This window comes from Periophthalmus magnuspinnatus, chromosome 11 (genome assembly GCF_009829125.3).
Source record: "Periophthalmus magnuspinnatus isolate fPerMag1 chromosome 11, fPerMag1.2.pri, whole genome shotgun sequence".
Classification (NCBI taxonomy): Eukaryota; Metazoa; Chordata; class Actinopteri; order Gobiiformes; family Gobiidae; genus Periophthalmus; species Periophthalmus magnuspinnatus.
Genome location: NC_047136.2, coordinates 6,793,953 through 6,818,096, shown reverse-complemented (window position 1 = coordinate 6,818,096; position 24,144 = coordinate 6,793,953). Strand labels below are relative to the sequence as shown.

The window sequence follows — 24,144 nt, the reverse complement described above, 5'->3', positions numbered from 1 at the left end:
TACACCTTTTAGCTAAGATGACAAAATGATTGCATTATCTGAACAGTGTTTTTCGACAAATAGGAGCCTGTTAATATAAATGACATATTAACTGTTTGAGATGTATTCCTTGTGTCTCAGCCATTTAATTTATTTGCTGTTTACTTGTGGTACTGGCAAGTAATTAAAATTGGGGAAAACAAATATTCCACCAGTTTTCTAATAAATGATCCGCATTCAGAAATACTTAATGTAATTGAAACCATTCACAGTATTCTCTATGAAAATCACTGTCTACAAGAAGACAGCAGCACTGTGTGAAATGTATCTATAAGGGACTACTTCAACTGCCAGAATACCTCACCTGCGTGTTACTTATTGATACCGGTATATTTAATACCAGATCAAATGACTGCATAAGACTAAGGATTAGCCGCACTAAAACTGAGACGGGAAAGTCAGATCTTAGCTGTTTTGCTTCACAAAATGGAATACACTTCAAAACTAGACACACTCGGAATTTAATAGTCTGGTAACAAACTTTTAAACACACACTTGCACCTGTTTTTAATGTTTTATATGGAAAGAGCGCCCAAGTGCTCTCTTTGGGTTCCCCTGTATAATTAAAGATAAATAAATAAATAAAGAAACCCACTGAGATATAGATTTAATCTGTGCAATCTGATTAAGGGCATGGACATTAAAAGCTTTGGCATTAAGCATCGGGTTTTTTTCTTATTATTGAAATCAAGTTTGAAATTTTAGTATCATTATAACACTAATTAGCTGTTAGCTCTAATTGGGCCATATTTTCAGTGTTTGAACTCTTCTGTCTCCCTTTTCTCCCTCCAGGTCTTAGTAACTCTGGACCATCTGGAAAGAGTCAGCACCTTCCAGGAGTTTGTTCAGATTTTCAGCCAGTTTGGAAACGAGATGGTGGAATTTGCCCACCTGACCGGAGACAGGCAGAACGTGAGTAAAATGAAAAGCGGTGGGTTCTAATTACAACCGAATCAATGTTGCGGTTTGGTTCTTGCAATGCATAACACTACATGACTGAGTTAGACACACAATAACTGCCTGTGGTAACAAGTTTTATATTATGTTGACAATATGCTAATGGGTATTTCAATAAACATAAACAAGCTTTCATTTGTTTCGTTGACTCAAAATCAGTTTGTTTTATGAAGATATAATTGAGCATGTAGTAATGATGTGAATGTGATTGTAGCAGCAGGTGCAGTGTTGAGCTATGAAGTTTTATTTCATTGTTTTGGCTGCTCCGACAAACACTGGGAAAACTAACTCTAGACTAAAATAAACCTATATACAAATGTTGATGCTCTTCTTCTTGCTGACCTTTAGTAAACACTCTAAACTTTCAACCATACCCCTCTACCGTATTCAAGCAAAACAAACCGTCTCCTCCAGGCTTTGCTCTTAACCCTAGCTTGGGGTTTCCAACTTTGTACTGTCAAAAATCCCTAATCCTCATTTGATGCGTACTGTACATGGTGCAGCTAAAGCGCTTTGCCTGCAGAAGCGGATGTAAAGTGCAGCGGCTGCGATATCTCCAACAGGGAGCCGGTTTCATCAGGGCCCTTGTTTTGACACACACGTCACGTCCCCCTCCAAAGCTACTCATCACCGCGTCTAATGCTCTCACACATTTCCAGTTTTTTATTTCTCATCTTTTGTCATACTTAACTCCCACCTCTCTGTACCAGGCCTCTCCAAAATCCTATCATCTTCATCTGTATAAGCCAGCAACTAAAATAATGACAGATAATCACGCTGTCTTTGTAATCTATGGAGAAGTGCTGCGAATGGAGTGGGTTCAGCTGTCTTTTCACATCATGTATATTATTGGAATCTATTTTACATTTGTTTAGAGGAAAATCGGGTCGTGACAGTCCATAAATTCTGGCATTAAGGAGATGTTGTAGTGTAGTAAAGCTTCTCTGTATCTATCGTCACAATTCAGGACCTAAAAGATGAGAAGAAGAAAGCACGGATGGCTGCAGCTCGGGCCGTGTTGGAGAAATGCACCATGATGCTCCTCACTGCTTCTAAGGTAAACAACCGGGAGAGAGCCAGGGCTATGTTAAGTCTTTTTAAGTTATATTTCTTGCACTTGAATGATTGAGGCGGGCATATTTTTTCAATATATCCCGGAAATATGAAATATTAAGTGAGAAATTATAGTGGAATCATCAAAAGGACAGAAGCCGAAAGCCAACAGAGGCCATGGGCTCTGACATTTTACGTGAATTTTCTTCCAAAGACCTGCCTGAGGCACCCGGATTGTGAGTCGGCTCGAATCAACAAAGACGCAGTTTTTCACCGCATGCGCTGTGCCCTGGAGCAGGTCATTGAGATAGTCACTGAGGCTCGCAGCTGTGGGGACAGCAAAGTCCTGCCTGTCAGCATCTACAATGGGATCAGAGATTTCAAGGTACAAGTCTCATAGAGAGAACACCATTACCAGAGTAGTTCTTTGTAAGTTACTTCATAGCTTTTTTGTACTAATTAAACCAATTGAATTTTGTAAAACTATATATTTATGTGAAACTTTATTCATGCATGTAATCAAAAATGCTTTTACTTGTTTATGTACTTCTTTATTGTTATTTTCATTTTCAAATTCTGGGTTGGGTGTAAAAAGTTTTGGGTTTTTTTGTACACCAAAATGTAAAGACTGGTTTGTTTTTGATTTGTTTGTCATTTCTGATTTCCCCTCTGTCCCTGTTACCCATGTCCAGTCGAGGGTGGAGTGTCTGAGGGAGAACCTGTACTCCTGGTCTCCTCAGGACATGGGCAGTCAGCTGGACGTCCTGGTGGAGCGCACGGAAGACTTCACGGACTCCCCCTACACCAACCACGAGCAGAGGCAGGCCATCCTTGGCCTGTGCCAGCTGGCACGGCAGGAGGCCCAGCAGCTGCTGCAGTGCTGGATCGAGGCGGTGCGTTGGCACAAGCACACATGAGCAGATGCACACACACCTCCAGGATTATTCACAAACACATATGGTGGTCAGAAAAAATGAGTTGTAACTTATGAATGTTGTCTGAAATAGGACGAGGGTTTGATAACAATAACAAACAATTTCAAAAGTGTGAACAACTATTTTCAGCAACTGAGTTGAAACTCCTGTAGGTTTTTAGAATTGATCGGCTTATATAACGCTAGTGATTATACTGCAGTTGAAAATTGTAAACATTTTCTTTGTATACTGAAGTTCTCCTTGAGAATTAAATCACAAAGGTAAGTGTGGATTTTATGATGACATTGACTATATACTCAGTCACTCTATATAGTGCTTTTCTTCTCTCTGTGTCTGTCACAAGCAGCAGTCTGCACATGCCAAACAGCCCCCACAGGACATGGAGGTAGCCATCCTGAAGACGTGCCAGAGCATCAGTGACCTCCGACGTGAGGTGAGCCACTGTCTGTCTCAATACAGAAACTCTGTTACTCTAGAATCGTACTTTCTTTTCCATTTTCTATTTCTCTATAATCTATTTTCCCCTGCTTACTCATTATCAAGCTTTTCTGATGCAACCTCTCCACACCACCAACATAAGCCGAGGCATGTCTTCTAATCTTGTTTTTGCTCTTCCCTCTCAGCTCCATAAGGCAGCGGTGAGTCGGGCCTCAGACCAGCTCAAGGTTCACGGGGAGCAGTTGCCTCTAAGGGCCCTCAAAGCTGCAGGAGCCGAAGGAAACCTAGAGGCAGTAGCTGAGTATTCGCGTACTCTCACCGAACAGAAAGAGCAGCTAGTCGAAGTACGCTGTCCACATACTCTCCTCTTTTCCAGGCTTTAAATTGAAGAACTAAAATACGAAACCCAATAAAAAACACAACCTGACTGCATGGCTTCTAAAGCAAGATCATAAAGTTTTAACTCTATAACGATCAACTTGAATCCCAAAACATATTAACAAAGCTGCATTTGCTGGATACTGATTTTTAATATCAGAGTCCTCTTGAAAAATAATTGTCAGAAAGTATAAAAATATTACAATATGGATGCATTGACACTTATCCTGTTTTGGTCCTGGTTTGAGCTTGATGAGCCTTGGTTTGGTCCTGCGCTAGTCCTGGTTTAGTCCTGCTCTCTGCTTTAGTCCTAGTCAAGTCCTACTTTTGATGTGGTGTGCATCCGAAATACAGTCAGATGACACAAGCACCTTAAACATACAATTTACTGATTATGCATTGGGCAAGAAAATAATTTATAGAAAGACTCATGTAACAAATCTCCAATATGATGCATTCAAAAACTCTTGGTGTCCCCCAAACAGGAAAAGGAAAAAAAAATTGTAAGTATTAATTTATAGCTTTTTTTCAGACGTGCCGATTACTGTGCCATGTGTCGGGGACAGAGCCTCTGGAGATAACCTGTATACATGCTGAGGAGACCTTCCATGTGATTGGCCCACAGGTACCATTAACTTTCACTTTTTGGCTTTGTTAAGAGTAAGGGAACAAGCAAATTAAAACTTAATCAATTCAAGTCAATTAACTATTTTCATTTTATTTACTCTAAACCAAACAGAGTCCATCTTAAGGCAAATTAAAACTTGTTCAATATAAGAAACGGGTACAAGAAAAGAAGTTTGCCATTAATTATCTTGCACTTGCTGTCCATATAGAGCTGAGTACACGCTATTCTCCTCTACCTAGTCCACACTGTCCCACATCTAATATGTTTGCTCTTGGAAACGGTCCATGCCAGTAATTATCCCACTGTAGAATGTTCCTGTCCGGCAGAGCTAATGTCAGGCCCCGCGTGACTCTGCAGTAATGACTCTGCCCAGGGTTCAAAGGTCAGCCAATCAATAAAGCTCCAGTATGGGGCTGATGCTGGAGATATCAGTGTGCGTCTGTCAGAAGTAATAAAGGGCTGACCAAGGGGGTAATTTGCTGTTTAATACTATACTCTTAGTTTTGTTTATAGGTCATTTTTAAAATGGCTATTTCCATTTAAGAACTTGTTGAAATTTTTGATAAAAAAGCCTTCCCAGATATTTTTCCAAGCTAGATACTTTTTTATAAGGAGGCACTAGCATCTCCATGGAGAGAAATCAAATCAGTCTAACTTTATTTATGAAGTACTTTTCATACAAAACTGTAACACAAAGTGCTTTACAGTTATTATGCCCTTCCACCCAACCACGTTACCACCACAACTGCCTGACCTCACACAATCATACAACCCACACAGACAGTCACGGGCACAGTCACTACCACTTATACACACACACACACACACACACACACACACACACACACACACACACAAGCAGCTGGTGTACCCTCTACCAGAAAAGTTACATGTTGATTTGTTATACTTTAACACATTGAATATATAATAAAAACTGATAGCAATGAGTACATATCGTTAGTTTTAGCAGGTTAACTTTTCCATGTTCTTGTAGATCATTTCTGCTGCTCAGACGCTGGCTCTTCATCCATCCAGTAAAATCGCGAAGGAGAACCTGGAGGTGTTCTGTGAGGCCTGGGAGTCACAGCTCTGCGACATGGCTTTGCTCGTCAGGGAGATCAATGATGTTTTTGAAGGCAAGCGAGGTGCGTTTTACTTGACTTAACAAAGCTGTATTGTCTACCTGGCAAATAAAGCGTACACACACAGAGCAGTGAAGAATTAGGGAGCCGCTCAAGCGTTGAAATGGCTGCGTATAACCTTTGTGAATTTTTTTGAAGAACCCAATGGAATTAAAGGGTAAAGAAAAGGCATTACTGAGAAGAGATGTCATGAAATTAATGTTAATGCTGAAAGTGTCACAGAAAACCCATTTGCACAAAGCTATTGTTTTAATTTTTGCATTTTAAAGCTCCTATATTACACAAAATTGACTCTTGTGGGCTTTGAACCATGTTAGAATCCTGTTATCGCTAACATACCTGAAGTTGTGTTTTGTTTCATTCACACATGTTTGAGTAATCCTTTGTTATTAGTCTGTCTACATCTGCAAACCTCAAAATGCTCTTTTCCTTTTCCACCTTGTGATGTCATGTAGTGGTAGATTTTGGTCGTATGGAGTTGGAAACACAGTGGAGCATTTCCTGTACTACCACATGACATTACAAGATGGAAAGGAAGGAAGGAAATAACATTATAACATAGATCAGAAGCATAGAGTAATCTGGGCCCTTTAACTAGATAGAAAAAGAGCATAGTGTATGCATAGATATTTGTTATGGTGAAAGATTTAAGTCACAATCACTGTAATTGTAAATAATGTGCTAAGTGGAGCTGAAATAAGGTTAAAGTACATCACTGTGTTGAATTTCCATAAAGCCAAGCTATTCCCTTAAGTGTTTTAAGGGCAATGTTAAGTCGTTCACTTTTACACTCTCCGAATCGCACTGCATTAAAACAGCATTAAGAGTTTATTGGTTTGATGTGAAAGGATTTGGACAGCTCTCATCTGTCTGAAGATAAAAAGAGCAATAAAACCCAAAGCGTAGGAGTAATCATAATTATTGAATAACGAAGCTTTAACAAATCACATTCAGATTTAATTTCTTGAACTGGAATACAAACAAAGAAACAAAATCTTCTTATTCTGAAATAAAGATTTTAGAAAGGCAATGTATATAAATCTATATAATTTGAATTACATTATAATCCACATAATGTCCTAGCCTTCCCTGTCATAAACAAATGTCATAATTCTTTTGTATTCTGTTTTCAGGAGACAAAAGACCTTATTTATCTCTTCCCAGGCCCGGGGTGGGTATCACACATTCGATCTCATAAATATTCTCCTCCTACATCCAACAGTGCTTTGTGATCTGCTGATTAACACTATTCTCTTTTCACAGAAACATTCGGCAAACCTTAAGACTTCCAAATCTGTCAAGTTAGACGCAGAGGTACTACACACACACCATAAACTGTGACTTGCAGCATAATACATCAACTCATGTCGTGTACTCTGGTGTGACAGCCGTACATTCATCTCTCTGAAAACCTGATGTCACTCACTTGAAAAATTGATGGTGTTCATATGGTAATAGAGTGAAATGTTGCTGGCTTGCAGTTCTGAACGTGCTGCACCGCCTTGGAAAACAGGATTATGCTGATTATAAAGGTTTAGGAAATGTAAGCAAATTAGAAAAAAAATGTTTGCTAATATTTAAAAGAGATCTATTTATATGACAAATTACAAAGTAGTTGCACAAGTCCAGACATTTTGATTCCCATTAGTGTGTATCAGCACAATGACTGTTGGAAGAAAGTACAACTTTATAATTGGCTTTGTATAGTCGGATGGATGGTTTCACTAGCTCCATGCTGTATACTAGTGTACAAAGTGAATACACAACTAAGACTTTCTGGGATGCCTATGCCTTTATTATATGGAGAAACTAAAAAGATAAAACTGTCTTGCATGGCTCTTCCAAGTAAGTTGTGAGTTATATAACTAAAAAAGTGAGATTATAAAGTCCAAGAGGTTTTTTCTGAAATACTTCACACACTCACCGTTTTGCTTTTATTCTTGCCTTTACCATCTGTTAAATTAACTAATGTTTTATGTCTCCAGGAGCAGACATGTATGGCTAAGTTGGGTCTGGAGCTGCGGCTGCTGTCCTCAGATGTGGACACTGAAATAGAAAAGTGGGATGATCAGGAGCATGAGATCGTGCGACAAAGCCAGAGTCTGGCCAGCATGGCATACAACATGTATCTCTTCACCAGGTACATGCTCAATATAAATCATTATCATTCATCTCAAGGCTCAACTTTGTAAAGCCTCTTAGCATCCACACAAATCTTTTCAGGGGCTTACCTTTAATAACATCCTCAAGCCCAAAGTTATCGACAGCAAATTTGACATTTCTACACTTTGACAGTAAAATCGTTGTATATCATCTGAGATACAGTCTCTGTACATTGCTGTGGCTGTATTATTGTTATCGTTCATCCTTCTCAAATGTGTTTCGTTTTCTCATTTGCTGTTTCTCATATTGATTCTTGCAGAGGAGAGGGGCTTCTCAAAACAACGGCAGACTTTTTCCATCAGGCAGAGGTCAGTTTATTTGTATTGTTTATATATAATTCACACTTCCTAAAGCAAACTGGAGGTGAGGATGTCTAGTGTCCACCTTTTCTTTCACTTTTCTTTACCTATTTTAAAAAATTATTAATACTAATACAAATATATATATTTTTTGCTTGACACTTTGCAGGTTCTGTCTGAAGAGGGTCTTCAATTGTGCTCATCCCTTCGCACCTTTGCTGTTCAGGTAAGTATAGGTTTAGAAAACAAAGATATCATCAGGAATTTAGACTGCATATTTGAAACAAAACTACCCTACAAGAGTACCCAACATTATTTATACTATGGCGGCTTTCAGATTCGAGAATGTGATACCATATTTGTAGATGGGGGCATGAGAGAGTTTTCCCCTATTCATTAACTGTACTTTCCCTTTGTATTAAATATTATTGACCAATAGAATGTTTTTTGAAACCCTCCAATTATTACTCTAAACATTCCAATGACCGGTGGGGATCTTTTGATGCCAGGAAAAGCATTATCCAAATATGTAGTATGTTTTGAAGAGATCTTCCTCTGTCTTACTTTATAGCAGTTCACAATAGTGTACTCACATGAACCTTCTCTCTAAGATTATATTGTAGTAATAACTTTCTTTTAGACAGATGGATTTGTGTCTCACTACAAATACACAAAAACAATGTCTCTCTTCCACTGCTCCTTCTATCACACCTGGTTCACCCCCATGACATGTCGTGATCTCTGGAACAGCCCTATAAATCACACAGCCACCGCAGGAAATTAAGACTGTCAGACATTTTCACTAGTCTCTCCTCTGATTTAAAAACAAACATGGCCGCTCTATCCTGTTTCCTGCTGCCCACACCAGATTTCTCTTCAAGGTTGTCTAATTTTAATTAAACTGCTCTTTGACAGTCACTAAACACTAGTATTTATCACTGGCTTCTAAGTCTGTGCACATGTGTGGAAGAGGCAGAAGGCGGGTCTAAGGCTAATTCATAATGAGGAGCTCTTCAACCTGCTGCACGCTTTTTGATTAATTACTGTACATCACAAAGTCATTCATACTGAGCAGCCCTATTTTGCCTCTGTAATTTCTTAGCTCCTTCTTAGCTTGTAGAACACCTGTGCTGGGCTGATAGAAATCATAAAGCAATTCTTGAAGATTACTTCAAGGGTAATTACATAAGGTGTATTAGGTACACAACCTGTTCTAAAGGCAGCTATGAATGAAGCTTAAACATTATTAGGATCACTGTCTTACAGCCTTGATGATTTATATTTAGGGATAAAGTAATGTGACATTTGAAAAAGGACTCTCTCTGATCTAAATCCTCACTTCCTAAACCCTAGGCCATGCAGCCAAACATTATTCATTGCTAGTGCAGACTTTGCAGCTCAGGGAGTAAATTCTGGAGGTTCTGAGCTTTCACATTATTCATGACCTGTCCATATACTGTACTGAGAATAATACAACTTTTTTAAACCAGCAAGAGTGCAGGCTACATAGGTTCCTTTCTGAAAGCTGTCTCCTTATTTCTTGTGCGTTGCAGTTGGTTGATGAGGAGAAGTCCACCGTGTTGACAGAGATAGAGAAACTTGTGGCACTGTGCCAGCAGCTCCAGATTGGGGGAAAGACTCCCGTACAGGGCAAGACTGCCACCTTCCAGAAGGTATCCATATTGCATATTGCATCCTTTCTTATTATTTGTACAAATACATTTTGAATGCACATAATTGGAAAAATGTAAAAACTGCCTCAGTGTTTCTCCACAAAAAGTAAGGCGTTCTTTTAATTGACAGTATAATTCTGTTCATGTGTGATTCACCAAAGGCTAAGATCTGTTCTCCACCTCTTTGTGAGCTTTTCGTTTGTATATTACACATATTTCTTATTTCTCCTCTTTTTCTTATGCATAGTTTTTATTACATTTACCCAGAATAACCTTAGCCCTAATTATTGTAATGGCTGTCCAATAGTAGCTGGCTTAAACATAATTTTGATCTACAGGTAACACCAGTAATGAACAAAGCGAGCAGGCATAATGAATGTCTATGTGGATTTAATGAACATCCCGAGCAGGGCCGAGCTGTAGGTCACCTTGTAATAAACATGAGGTTGAAATCAAAAGGGCTAGATGAAGAACAACACCACCTTGGCTGAATAATGGTGCCCTTTATTATTTATCGTCTGTGTCTGTCCACTCTGATCTTCATCTCAACATTCACCTCGGAACATTTTGAATATCATATTAGAGGTCTTGAAACATGCTTGGAATAAATGAATATTTGCATTTTGATTGATTATTCAAATTTCTTACCATTTTAAGGTGGACGCTTTTATTCAAATAACCAAGGGCATATTGACTGTGGTCCTATCAATGCTGCCATACTGCAACAAGCTTCACAGGAAGGTAAACTTTTAGCAGTTACATTTCTAGACTACAGAACATTTCCCTTCAAATGTAAATCTTCTTTTAACAACCCATATAATGTAATCCAAATTCAAATTGCCATCCACCCTGGAAGTCAGTAAATTATTCTAAAATGTTCTTTGTTTTGGGCTTTGGGAACTACGTGATCAAATAAATATGTTTAAATTCTATGTGCCTGTTTTGTTTGTATAGTACAAGTCAGAGAGGAGCAGCCTGGGCTCTCCTCAAGACTGGAGGGAGAGACAGGACACATCGACCCCTGTCAAAGAGGAGGGCGCTCTCAACGGCAAGAATGGCTCAAATGGGTTCGGCGTCAAATCACTGGAGCAGCACATGGCAAGCATAAACCTACTGGAGAGTAAATAAACAAAGCAAAGCAGCCGTTGTCAGTTTAGTATTTACACAGAGCCCGTACCACATGGGGCTCAGCAGGGGGAAAGTCTTATCCCATAAAGAGGGAACATATGAGGAGGGGTAAATGATTCCTTAGCAACAGTCTGAATGATTTAATTTCAGTCAATTAATATATCTCAAATCCCATGGTACATGATACATTCCACCCAGTCCATGTCACTCCAAGATGGAGACAATCAGCCCACACAAATGTTTTTTAAGGAGCATTGCCTCTCCTGTCACCTCAGCTACTCTAAATGCTTGAGGTTTTAGCCATACATTCATTTCACCAGGTGCCTCTGTGAGACAAGTCTGTGTGCTGTATCTTTCTAGTGTTGCACATAAAGCTGAAACAATACAAGAAATATGTGGCTTAAACACTACTTGCATGTTACCATGAGTACCAAACCCTTGTAATTGAGTCTCCCTTGGTTTGTGAGTCATGCATTTGTAATGTTTACATGTGTAATATGAGTGATTGTGGCACATGACATCCTGTAGAAATGTTACTACAAAAAATGTAAATAATGCCATAGGAAAAGTTTCATATGCTGTGCAATGAAACATGTGCCATGCTAGTGTCACAATGCAAAAAAAAAAATCCAAAGCCAAATATGTTTGTTCTGTTAAGCTTGCAAATATTTCTGAATATAAAGCTTAGTTATTCAGTGTAAACTGCTGTTCTGTCTGATTTACGCTTAAACTGTAACTAGGATGATTTTGGAACTTGTTTGGTCAGTAAAGGAAAGAATGGTGTGTGGATCCCTGCAGATTGCAGGATTGTTATGAAGACTTCCATGTTAAGCTGCCACATGTCGACAATGTATTTAAGATTTATATGGTACATGAAGCAAAGCTGATAATAAAGAGTAAATCCTACAAAGGTACAAGCTAATAGAGGGGCATTGACTGAAATCAATTAAAGAGAAATGCAGTTTAAAAGCTTTGCTGTATTGTATGAAAGTAGAGATTATAGTTACTATAGAGATGGCAAAGAGAGATTTAGTTTTCAACCATCTATTCTTTTGACTATTAAGAGCATATGAAAGTTCTGAAATGAAAATAAACAATATTTTTCTTATGTCAGCCTTGTGTTTTATTCATATTGTATAAAAATAACTACAATGCAACATATATCCTCTGTAGACAAAGCAATTTGGGGCACTAAAGTAAATAAAGAGGAAGTAAAAGCTTGGAAAATATGCAAAACAGCACAGTTTTGAAAACACTGTTGAAATAATGCCAAAAGCAGTAACACAAAACAGTCAAAGATTCAAATCATCCACAAAGAAAAAAAAAAGTCCAAAATGTCTGTTTTCCATCAAGACGGTTGTGATGGAAAAATGTTTCGTTTCGCAACAACTTTCTCAAACTCATCCCTTGTCAGTAGGTTTTCTGTTATGCTCTTGCTCTCCTCAAGCTTTGGCAAAATCACAGCAATGTATCCTTCAGTGAATGGCTGTTGAAAATAAAGGTTTTATATTACTGCAATAATAAATACAATTATTGCCAGTATTGTCAAATTACCAGTTGCCACTTGGTATGCCTCACCTTTTCCAGTAGTAAAGCTGGTGTTTTTAGAATATCCTCATTGACTTCTAGAAGTCTTCCTCTAATGCAACTGAAATGTAAAAACATTTATCAGAACAAGAAAAGTCCAGAAATATAAGATCAGAGGAATAATCTCACCTATAAATGGTGTATTCAGTATCATCTGTGCATGTTATCCTACACAGAGGAGCAAAGTCTGTCAGGAACTGGCCTCCCTAAAAGACAATAGTACACAGTTTGGACTAGATCTAATGAAAAACCTTTATATGCCATAATGTAGCCTTTTTACCCGTTTAGATTTTCCAGACACTTTGTTTTTAAGTCGACTACAACAATCACTAATTTGGTAATTAATGCTTTTGATAGTCCTCCCATTTTGAAGAATTGGATGGGTTTCTGCCAGTGTAACAACACAAATTCTGCAAAAAGAGAAAAAGGCAAACAGTGTAAACATCGCCCATCCTAAACCATAAATAGGCTAATGAACTGGTGTACCTGTTTGAATGCTGCAAAATACAGTGATCTTCACTTGGTTTACCCTTCAAGTCTAAAATATTGACAACAAAGAAACAATATGAACAAAATCAGATCAAAATCAACGTGCATTAATGACAGTAAACGCAGGATCATATGATAGTGTTTTGTAAATTGAGATTGAGACTATGTGCCTTATGCGCGTACATCTCATTATTACAAATGCTAACTTAAGCCCTACCTTTACATCTCATTACTACATAAAATGCTAACTCAAGCCCTACCTTTACATCTCATTATTACAAATGCTAACTCAAGCCCTACCTTTACACCTCATTATTACAAATGCTAACTCAAGCCCTACCTTTACATCTCATTACTACATAAATGCTAACTCAAGCCCTACCTTTACATCTCATTACTACATAAATGCTAACTCAAGCCCTACCTTAACATCTCATTACTACATAAATGCTAACTCAAGCCCTACCTTTACATCTCATTACTACATAAATGCTAACTCAAGCCCTACCTTTACATCTCATTACTACATAAATGCTAACTCAAGCCCTACCTTTACATCTCATTACTACATAAATGCTAACTCAAGCCCTACCTTTACATCTCATTACTACATAAATGCTAACTCAAGCCCTACCTTACATCTCATTACTACATAAATGCTAACTCAAGCCCTACCTTTACATCTCATTACTACATAAATGCTAACTTAAGCCCTACCTTTACATCTCATTACTACATAAATGCTAACTCAAGCCCTACCTTTACATCCTCATTATTACAAATGCTAACTCAAGCCCTACCTTTACACCTCATTATTACAAATGCTAACTCAAGCCCTACCTTAACATCTCATTACTACATAAATGCTAACTCAAGCCCTACCTTAACATCTCATTACTACATAAATGCTAACTCAAGCCCTACCTTTACATCTCATTACTACATAAATGCTAACTCAAGCCCTACCTTTACATCTCATTACTACATAAATGCTAACTCAAGCCCTACCTTTACATCTCATTACTACATAAATGCTAACTCAAGCCCTACCTTTACATCTCATTACTACATAAATGCTAACTCAAGCCCTACCTTTACATCTCATTATTACAAATGCTAACTCAAGCCCTACCTTTACATCTCATTATTACAAATGCTAACTCAAGCCCTACCTTTACGTCTCATTACTACATAAATGCTAACTCAAGCCCTACCTTTACGTCTCATTACTACATAAATGCTAACTCAAGCCCTACCTTTACATCTCATTATTACATAAATGCTAACTCAAGCCCTACCTGTCCTGTACCATCGTGTATAATATCGGTCGATGACTGAAGGAGCCCTCGTTTCTGTCTCTACATGTGTCACGTCGTCGTCCATCAAAACAAGCAACTAAAACGTAGGTCTAAAACGTTATATTAACTCTTTTACGAGATAATGGTCAGTCAGAAATGCGGTCACTATTTTCTGATGCACAGGGTCGGTTCCTCGTTTAAATAATTCCGACCGAAACACACAATTGGCTGAGTGACCTGACAGATGTTGTTCTGTATTTTAATGCCGTGTTTTCACAGCTAAGTTGTTCTTGTACACGTCCTAAACAGTTAGTTATTGAGAAATAATATCAATGTTTAAAATATTTAGAAGGGGTAATCTCGACAGGTAAGAAAAACGAAGTCTATAGGCCTTTATAATGTACCTTGTAAACTCGTTATCATTTATATGTGATCACATTACATTGATTTAGCCTAATTAGTTGCACGTGGTTTAGGTAAACCTATGCACTGTAAATTTACATTTGTAATTGCATTTTTATCCACTAGATGTCAGAGTAGGCCTAACCAGAAAATAGTCATCGTGATCTGTGTCCATTTTGAGATAAATTGTCCACCAGTGTTTAAATTAGGTCTAAGCCTCAGTGGCGTCTGTGTTCATTAGAAACAAAAGCTTTGCAGTCAATCCAAAAGTGTCAATTAAAGGCTGCTTTAAATTCAGCAGGCAAATGATGACATGTACGAAATAAATGGTGTCTTAGTGGCTCTTGTAATCTAATGAGTTCATCTTTAATCATTTAATATAATGGAGGACGTTGGCTGGATCTTTAAACGCAGAATGAGTTTTCCATTTGTCTAATCACCATTACCACGTCTGGGAAAGTTTCCTTCCTAATGAGAGCACATTTTTCCAAAGTTTTTTTATTGCACCACCACATTGCCACCCCTTATGTATTCCAGCTTGAAATACTATACCATTTTTGAATATCTTCTTTTGACACGCATACCTGAAAAGTCACAGCGTTATGAAGAAAATCTAATTATTGTTTAAAAACCTCGTCTGTAACTTGGCCTAGTGGCCTTCTGCTTATATTTATGGAGTCAGAAAAGTTTAATGTCATAATGTTCCAGGCAAGGCAATACAAGCTCCATGAAGACAAGCAGGGTGGGGGCCTACATCACAGTTTTGCACCTTTAATGTTCAGTAGTGCATGCATAATAAGCCTTAATAGCAGTTTGATTTCATTTTTGTTTTGCATGACAGGTCAAGATGGCCGTCCATATAGTTTATTTAACACTGTAATAATATATCTGTATTGGTGAGATCTACCCTCCATTCTCGCCTGTAGGCCGTTTAAAGAGTCTCACATTCATCTCTCACGTGTGCAGCTGCATTTGGCTGCAGTGTCCTGGTCCACGTCAGCCAGTGCAGCAGCTTGAAGGACTGCTTTCCCTTTCCTCTTGTCTTTCCCTTTGTCCTTGGAAGGGGATCGGTTTTTAAGCTAGAGGTCACCCTGATAAAAGTGTTCTCATCAATGCAGTGGTGTGTGGGTGGCTCAGCAGTCCACAAACCATTTCCTGTTTCATGCCACAGAACTATAGCCTTGAACTTTACACTTGTGCAGAAAAGGCGTCTTTGCCATCTTCAGAGCTATGATTCTTTTTCCTGAAAGGAGTCTGTTTCCCATTAGACTCACTGCTGCTCGAAAGTGCAGTGAAAACTTGATGTTGTTTTATCGCCTTTTTTATTTGGATGGGTCTAACTGGGTTCATGGAAATTTGAGCTGTGCGCGAAAGATACTGTCACACAAGAATAGTGGTTCTCAATGATGATTTGCCTAATTTGAACAGAGGTTATATCATTTTCACAGTGTAGACAAAGCAAAGGATTATTAGGGCTCTCTGGTTGTCAAGCTCTCCATGTTTAATCCACATGCTGTCTCTATTGGATACCGGCCAAAACAAAGGATTAGGCTTTTAAAAAAATACTAGTAGTGTGAGAATCAATTTATTTAATAAAGGACCAACCAAATCCTTTTGATGAATCATAAACAGTATAACCCTCTATTAATATTGACAAAAAGGAATTGTATGGCCAGCATCCCGTATGTTTCACTATAACCACTCCCAGCTCCACAAAATACTGGCATGCTATAATTATTAATTATTAATCAGCTACTTAGCTTAATTAGCACTATCGTAAGACAGGCAACAGAATGGAGGACTGCTTTGTCCATGCAATTCTGCTATATATCTATTTTTTGAACTTTCCATGTAAGTTTTTTCATATGATGTACATTGTAAGTGCTTTAGAGGCATGTATATTTTTGCTGGTTCTGTTTTTATTGTATATGTGCATTTGTAATTTGTAATGTGAATGGAAGACTTATGGGCAAGTGGTCAATATTTGGAACCATGATCACTTCAGTAAAGCTAAAGGTTACTAACTATCACACTAAAGGCAGTGTTGTGTAAAAATATATAATAATATGTTCTCTACCTAGCAGCGATGCCATTTGACAAAAAGGTAAAAAAAACCCAAAAAACTAAAGGATGTGGTCTGCATCGGTTTGCTGTTTGTCTCATTGCTGCTGTTTCATTATAGTATCTTTGCACAAGTAGACAGCGTGCATTTGTGGTGCTGTGTAACAGGAAGAGTAACATATTTTTAATAAACTAGATGCATCCATCACCATTTACATTCAAACATCACACATTTTAACATCTTTGACCTGCAGCTCATTTATTCTAGCTGTTCTTTTTGCTGTGCTCTTTCATTTCAGTGATTAAGAAGTGTGCTTGCTTCATTCCTGTTCTCAACCGCTGTCATCCTGCTTGTCATTTCCTGGAGACAAATGGGGTTCAAACGGGAGCTGAGGGCAATGGAAAGAACACTCACTCTGCCAGGTAACTCTCAAAACACTGCAGCCAGAATTAGGGGATTTCATTTTGGATTTCTTCTGGACAGTAAATCCTATTTTTCTTAGTATTCAGTATTCAAATATATAAATTAGTATCAACTTGGGTTATATGCAAAAGGATTTGATTTCGGAAGCATGTGCGGAAAGCTGTTATTAATTATCTATATTTGGAGCCACGTAGCCCACATCTGCTTTTCAAAAGAGAAGAAGCAGTGTTTGGACGCAGCTTTTTCAATGTTATATGAATTTTTGCCAGTGTATTCTAGTGTTCTCTTTTATTTTGTGTTAGAATGACAAGAAGTGCCAAGCTAGAAGGTCATTAAAAGTACAAATTTGAACATTTGTATATAATTCCCAGGATGCATTGGAAGCACTATAAAAATGAGGTGAGAAACCAGGTCTGACTTTAATTAAATCTTAGTCTTTTTCATTAGCATGAAGCACAGAAGGCGAATCTTTCAACATGGTACCCCTGACTTTGGCTTCAGAAAAGTAGAGGGTCCTTCTGCTAAATGTGTTTATATTACATATTAACTAACCGGAACACTTTGTCCATTACTGTACATCTAAACATTACATGCTAAAAATAAGAATAATAAAAGCAATAGAAGATTTGGTTCATCTGATTAATAAAAAAATCAAATTAACTAAATATAAATTACAAAAGCTACACATGAGAACTACATCTGCTCTTTTTACTTTTTATCTTGGTATAACATCAGTGTAACACAGTCATGTTTTTGTGGTTGAACAGTTTATAATGGTAGAGAGTTTAGGGAAGTATTGACGTGAGTATCTGCGCAAAAAAGACTGACCACTAACACGCACCTATACAAATTCACATTCACACTATTTATTTTTTTAAAGCTGTGAAGTGACCAAAACAGGATGTGACAAATAGTTTTAATTTAGTAGGGAGTGAGCTGCAAGGTTGTTTTGACCGAGCAGAATAAACATTTGAGTAGATTTGTAGTGGCTCAGAGACTATGAGGCTTGGAGACTATGAGACTTGGAGACTATGAGGCTTGGAGACTATGAGGCTTGGAGACTATGAGACTTGGAGACTATGAGGCTTGGAGACTATGAGACTTGGAGACTATGAGGCTTGGAGACTATGCTGAATGTCATTTACTAATCATGTGGCCAGATTAGTACATGACATTTTAACACAAGAAAGCCATGGCCACTATGTACCATACTAATTTAACTACTTTATGGCCTTATGACCTTTATGTGGAACTATTTTTTCTCTCTTTTTCACTATCTCCCTCTCTTTCTCTCCCCCTCTCTCTCTCTCTTTCTCTCTCCCTCTCTCTCTTTCTCTCTTTCTTTTTGTTTTTTTATTCTATTTTTTTTGGTTTTTTTTGTTTTATATTCTAGTAAAACATGTTTCACAACAAAGAGACCAGGTAGGCTGGCTTAGCAGTAAATTAAACTAATCTTAAATGTCATTTGATATACAGTTCTTGGAGGAGGTACTTTTTACCCAGTAAAGCACAGAAAACACATATCAGTAGTAAATCATGTTAGCAATGTCCAAACCTTTGTTACTTTCATCTCCAGTTTTTTCCTCAACCTCTTCCACGTCCCAAGAGACTCCCAAACTCAGCCAGTGACTAATGCTGACTGGACAGCCATCTCAGCGTGGTGCACCCATAGGCTACGTCTGTGAGTTTTCCACTTACTTGAACTGTATACGCGTGCACATACAATGCTTTGTTAATCAGTTACATGAAACTATTTTATTGGACTTTAAAAGCATCACATGCAAGCAATCCTGAAGAGAGAACGCTGACATTGTCAGGACACACTGCAGGAACAGTGTAACTAAGTTAGATATAAAATATGTATCGGCCCATGTTAACATTGTGTGATGCGTTTCATTTATTCTGTTGGAAAAGTACAGCAGTGGGTGATTTTGGTGAAAGTAATTTGAAATGTTTCTCATCTGTTTTGCTTGATAATGGTATGTATGTAGAGTGTAAAAATAACTTTAGGTTTTGCTTGCTTAAAACAAGACACATATTTTGAGACTTTTTGGGGTTAGTGGTAAGATTTCATTGTGGTCAGTTTCTAGAAGGAAGGAAACTTAACATGTGTGAGCATGTTACATTTTCCATTTCTTCTTTCATTAACCTATCAACGCATTTGATCATAGAGGCCACTTCCTAATAAAGTGCAAAATTGGTGTTGATCTTACACAACAGGACCTTAATATGGAGTGCAAACATTAACTTAAGAGACCTAGTATAATTAAACAGGCTGAATACACACAAGGTCATTATAATAGGGCTTATTATTATGGTGCAATCATTTAAAAATAACATAACAACATTTACACTCTTTACACTCTGGGATAAAGGAATGTGCCACAGACCAGTGTTCGTTAAATCTTCTCATTAAATTGGTAAAACATATTTTTACCACTCCACTCAGCACTTTTTCACTTCATTGTGCTTTCAACATGAAATACATGGAAATATTGCAGTCTTTCTGAGAGTTGCAGGCAGTATTGCTCTCTCACTGTAGAGGCGGCATTCCTCTAGAAGCTGTCCATATAGTCTGTATTATGAGAGACGCCATAGACTGATTTGCTCTTTTTCTTCCTCTCCTCTCGCGCATCACTGGGCTCCTGGGAGAAGAAGAGGTGTGAGGCGATGCTGTTCCTCACTCCATAGCTCATCATGTTGTCGTTGCAGCTTTCAGGGCTTACAAGCTGAGTCCTGCAAACAAGGGAACTTACTACACAATAGAGGAACATCGCATTTACCACAACTCAATGCAGTTCATAAAAGGGAAGGCTGTTTGTGTTGTAACAAAAAGTGAGACATAAAGTTGCTAATGTAAATGTTATTTAAAAGGCATTTTCCATTGGACAAAATAATCACAAATGGTATTTAATTTCACTCTTATTCCCGCATGACTTGTCTGTAACCCACCTGTCGACTTTGTTCCAGTCAAAGGTGCGGCGCATTACGACCGGAGGGGCTATCGCTGTGTCCGTCGGAGCTATGGTCGTGGTGGTGAGACATGGAGATGTTAACATGCAGCACAGTCCATCTGCAGAATCTGAAAGGTACAAACACGTGTCATTAGTAGTGTCTTTCTCACTATGTGTTTTTATTTAGAAGGCTGATAAGTATGTCTGTGTTATTTTTAGTTTATCATGCACTTGTAATGAGTGTACCAGAGTAGTGGTTGATCATATCTTCAAGACACTGGAAAGTTAGCCGGGGGGAGATGTAGTACCAACTGTTGTCCATTCGGAAGATACGATAGTGCTTTATATTGCTGTGCTTCACCGACAAAGAATACACACCTGGAATATATGCATACAACAAGTGAAATCAACAGTGACATGCTAAACATATGCATACAGCAGATGAAATCAACAGTGATTACACACTTGGAACACAACATATGCATACGACACATGAAATCAACAGTGAGACGCCAAACTACACATTTGCAGTACTGAAGTTTTTGGGGTTTTTGGGTTTTTTTTCCAAGTAAATGAAAGGTCACGCTATTAAAAAAATCAGCAAGTAACAAATTCAAGTTTTTGTTGTTAGAATATGCACTGTAAGTAACACAACTAGAAGCACAATGCAGTTTTTCAGTTGGGGGATCTGCCACTTGCTTTTCGCTAAGCTTTGCCTGGAATATTCCACAGTATGGCCTTAAAGTTATCTTGCATTTTCAGTTGCAGAATAAAGTGCCTTGAAAAACATTTTTATGTTGAGTGGGATCACCACAGCACTGACTTGGTGGTGACCTGCTTATATCCATGCAGATAGATAAGTTTAATGCCATACTGTGGATCATTACAGGCAAATGTCCATGGAAACAAGCAGGTAGCAAACCCTTTACCAAAAAAGTTACACAGTGCAACAAATAAAATGATGATGGAATAGGATACAGGTATACTTTACTGTCCTAATAGTGAAATTTGTCCACTGCATTTGAGAGGGGAGAACCTGCAAACTCCACACAGAAAGGCCCAGGCGACGCAGGGCTCAAGATATAGGGGTTTTTGAATAGTAATATAGCAGCATATATAGTAGTTAATGTGTTTGTATTTGTTTAGATCCCAATTATCAAAAAGCTGTTACTCCTGCATAGTTTGGAGTGCATTCAATACAACACAAATAATTTATATCATCCACATCATCATGATTTGCCAAATTCCATGATGACTATGCATCTTTAATACTGATGCTGGAAACTTGACTTAGTGGTTAGTAATGCTAGACCTGCTATCACGCAAATGAAATACCATCTATTGCTGCAATGTTGGAGTTTAACGAATGATTAAAGTAAACATACAAAAATATGCACCTTTTACAAATATCATAATATAAAACATAAAGGCTTAAGGCACATGTGTCAAACTCAAGGCCCGGGGGCCAAATGCGGCCTACCGTGTCATTTTATGCGGCCCGCAACAAGGTAAATTTAAATGTATGACTGTCTTAAAATGTTAGTTTATCAGGAGTTACGCAGTTACACAGACATGTTTTTTATATCTTTGCAAATTTGAGATGAACCATTTTGCTGATGTGGCCCTCGGTGAAATTGAGTTTGACACTCCTGGCTTAAGGGATTAACAAATATACAGATCACAAGTTTTGTTCATGTGGCTGAATGTGATGCTTGCCCTACTTTCATAATTTTTTTCAGCAGTAAGCACAATTCCTCATCTTCTCATGCGTAATATTTCTCACATCTCTGTCCATCGTAACTTCTCTAAATATTTTACAAAAATAAAAATGTTTTGCTTGTTAAAGTATCACTTCTTACCTCTTTCCTTTGAACTTTCTCTGACCAAAAATGACCCTACACGGTTCACAGGCAACAGCAGCAGCTCCTCTGCTTTCTGCCGCTCCACACCTTCAAACAGCCACCTGGGCACAGTACAGTACATAGTGAAACAATAAAACAATACAAAGAAAAGTGAATGTTAAAACTGTATCATCCTGAATTTACGAGCCCCTTAAAGATGTTGTTAATTTGAAAAAACAAATTATACTGGATGTCCATAAAATCTCTTTATAATTTAAAAAGTTTATTCCAAAGGCAATAGATAAGATATTTTAATTAGATTTGTTCTATTGTACTCAGTGGTTATAAAAGTTTACATTTTGTATTTCATTATTTTGTATTTTATATTTGTATTTCAGGCACCCTGTTAATTAAAGAGGCATCCTTTTGAATGAACCAATGAGAAATGGCTACGCCTTAAGAGAAGGCACAATGTGTGAATGTGATCTTCTTATGGGGCTATGTTAAAGATTTCATGTATCGAACAAAAGTCTGGGACATTCCTGAACTAAAGCAAAAGATAACAGATGTGATTGCAACCACTGATGAGGCTATGCTACAGCGAACATGGCAAAAAATCAAGTATCGTCTTGATGCGCGACACTAATGGTGCCCATATAGATTAAATTCTTACCCATGGTATATTTTGGCTACATGTATGTCAGGTATGTAGTTAATTTTGCCTGTGTTCAGCGAGCACACCTTCCACCAATATACCTCTCTGTCCAAAAAGAAAAAACTATAATGAAGACACTGTAAAATCAAACATTTGCATTTAATCTGATTTATCATACTGTTTAATGACTCGTAGTTTCTCCCCCAATCTGAAAATGGGGTCTGTGATGGCAGGGGGTGGGTAGTCTTCAATCACCACCAGTATATCTTCTTCTACCTCTGCAAATGAATGAAATATTATTAGAATTAAAATGTAACTTTATGATCACAAAAGCCTGTGTTGGACCGAAGTGGTACTCACTTTTTTCAGCATTGTCCTCATAGTTGTCTTCATACATTCCTCTCTTGTCCCCGTTGATCATGCCGCGTACCATATTCCCCATCACCCCGCTGGAGTCTGGACTGGGGTCAAACATACCAGAGTCAACTTGGACAAAATGTTATGTGAAATGTTAGTCCTTCTCCTTTTTTTGGGCAGTGCATTGTTTTGTGACTTCCTACTGGTCACAAATATCTTTAACAAGACATTGGGTGCAGAATGGGGAAGCTAAAGATAGACTATACCAGGGTTAATTTTCCACTGCTGTTGATATGCAAAGTAATTACGATAAATGCATTTAAATTTTGCAATGAATTTAACTTTAGAGCAGTTCTAATACAGTTTTAAACGCGTAGGATCGCATGGACATCAGTTGTTTTTCTGGTTTACTTATTATGTCAACACAAGCATACATACACAGTAATAAATTACTACTACTGTAAAAGAAAAAAATCAAATCTGTCAACTGGACTTCTTTTAGTATGGATCATACTTTGACGACTGAGGGATTACACAGACATTACTACTACTACTATCTGTTTTGTTGAAAAGCCGACCATCCTACCTGTGATCCTAGCATAGATGGCATCAAGTAAGGTAGTCGCTTAACCTCATCATTGCGCTGGTAGTAGAAAGTCGGAAAGAGAAGTGGTCCAGTCACAAGTGTTTACCGAAATGACCTGTCAGAGTGTGGCGACAGCGCTTCATCTGACTGCATACTTACTTCCTGTTTGAAAAGAGGAAGAAGCTTGTGATGCACCAATAGACCCAAAACAACCAGACACACTACAGCCACTGGTTTGTGGCAAGTACATCTTTACACAATGTATCTGAAGTGGTCTGACGTACATTGATGCTTTACTCAATTCATTTGTTCTGTTGTATGAAATGTACAGTTGAGGAAATTATTTTAAGTCTGTGCTTAGTAAAAGGGAACATGCTGCTAGCTTCACTGTAAACACTATTGTTAATTATAGGACTGTGAGTAAAATCTGCATTTTGAGATCCAGGAAGTTAGCGGCTTAGTGGCAAGCTCTTTTGCCACATAACAAGAAGGATCCGGGTGTGACTCCCAGGTCTCCTTGGCCTATCTGTGCAGAGTATGCATGTTTCTCTGGGTGTGACTTGGAGATGGGTCAATGGGTGTGCCATTGCAGTGCCCACTGCTCTTGACAGTTTGCCCCAGTGACATTGAAGGACAGGTGAAATGCAGAAAATACAT

General features: G+C 38.1%; 3 protein-coding genes across 4 annotated transcripts in view; 1 reads left to right on the top strand and 2 right to left on the bottom strand.

Moving 5' to 3' along the window:
* Positions 1 to 11,945, top strand: part of ctnnal1 (catenin (cadherin-associated protein), alpha-like 1) — a 46,465-nt gene extending 34,520 nt beyond the window's left edge. Inside the window, exons 4-19 of one of the 2 annotated variants that reach the window (XM_033975490.2) lie at positions 832 to 951; positions 1,964 to 2,053; positions 2,264 to 2,434; positions 2,742 to 2,942; positions 3,331 to 3,417; positions 3,608 to 3,766; positions 4,333 to 4,425; positions 5,423 to 5,573; positions 6,704 to 6,741; positions 6,834 to 6,884; positions 7,556 to 7,710; positions 7,993 to 8,041; positions 8,202 to 8,258; positions 9,586 to 9,705; positions 10,363 to 10,446; positions 10,660 to 11,945. In XM_033975490.2, the coding sequence (XP_033831381.1) occupies positions 832 to 951; positions 1,964 to 2,053; positions 2,264 to 2,434; positions 2,742 to 2,942; positions 3,331 to 3,417; positions 3,608 to 3,766; positions 4,333 to 4,425; positions 5,423 to 5,573; positions 6,704 to 6,741; positions 6,834 to 6,884; positions 7,556 to 7,710; positions 7,993 to 8,041; positions 8,202 to 8,258; positions 9,586 to 9,705; positions 10,363 to 10,446; positions 10,660 to 10,833 (1,800 nt within the window). In that variant the 3' untranslated portion in view covers positions 10,834 to 11,945. The remainder of the gene's footprint in view (positions 1 to 831; positions 952 to 1,963; positions 2,054 to 2,263; positions 2,435 to 2,741; positions 2,943 to 3,330; positions 3,418 to 3,607; positions 3,767 to 4,332; positions 4,426 to 5,422; positions 5,574 to 6,703; positions 6,742 to 6,833; positions 6,885 to 7,555; positions 7,711 to 7,992; positions 8,042 to 8,201; positions 8,259 to 9,585; positions 9,706 to 10,362; positions 10,447 to 10,659) is intronic. The other variant, XM_033975491.2, reaches the window with a different exon arrangement.
* Positions 11,946 to 12,145: 200 nt separating this feature from the next.
* abitram (actin binding transcription modulator) lies at positions 12,146 to 14,385 on the bottom strand. The gene is made up of 6 exons (XM_033975543.2): positions 14,208 to 14,385; positions 12,907 to 12,958; positions 12,701 to 12,830; positions 12,550 to 12,626; positions 12,412 to 12,481; positions 12,146 to 12,319 (listed from the first exon to the last, which is right to left on the bottom strand). Exons 1-6 carry the CDS (start codon positions 14,290 to 14,292, stop codon positions 12,182 to 12,184), a joined length of 552 nt encoding a protein of 183 aa, XP_033831434.1. The 5' UTR covers positions 14,293 to 14,385; the 3' UTR covers positions 12,146 to 12,181.
* Positions 14,386 to 19,394: 5,009 nt separating this feature from the next.
* sla1a (Src like adaptor 1a) lies at positions 19,395 to 23,601 on the bottom strand. The gene is made up of 8 exons (XM_033975537.2): positions 23,488 to 23,601; positions 22,905 to 23,005; positions 22,723 to 22,822; positions 22,563 to 22,649; positions 21,908 to 22,011; positions 20,295 to 20,426; positions 20,047 to 20,176; positions 19,395 to 19,830 (listed from the first exon to the last, which is right to left on the bottom strand). Exons 2-8 carry the CDS (start codon positions 22,984 to 22,986, stop codon positions 19,650 to 19,652), a joined length of 816 nt encoding a protein of 271 aa, XP_033831428.1. The 5' UTR covers positions 22,987 to 23,005; positions 23,488 to 23,601; the 3' UTR covers positions 19,395 to 19,649.
* Between the last annotated feature and the right edge of the window lie 543 nt (positions 23,602 to 24,144).

Excerpts from the sequence above, each read along its gene's own strand:
- abitram (XM_033975543.2), bottom strand. The coding sequence starts at position 14,292 with ATGGACGACGACGTGACACATGTAGAGACAGAAACGAGGGCTCCTTCA. Across the intron at positions 12,627-12,700 it reads TGTCTGGAAAATCTAAACGG|GGAGGCCAGTTCCTGACAGA; the intron begins GTAAAAAGGCTA and ends ATTGTCTTTTAG. Across the intron at positions 12,320-12,411 it reads CAGCTTTACTACTGGAAAAG|CCATTCACTGAAGGATACAT; the intron begins GTGAGGCATACC and ends TATTTTCAACAG.
- sla1a (XM_033975537.2), bottom strand. The coding sequence starts at position 22,986 with ATGGGGAATATGGTACGCGGCATGATCAACGGGGACAAGAGAGGAATG. Across the intron at positions 22,650-22,722 it reads AAACTACGAGTCATTAAACA|AGAGGTATATTGGTGGAAGG; the intron begins GTATGATAAATC and ends CTTTTTGGACAG. Across the intron at positions 22,012-22,562 it reads GTAGCCAAAATATACCATGG|GTGGCTGTTTGAAGGTGTGG; the intron begins GTAAGAATTTAA and ends TACTGTGCCCAG.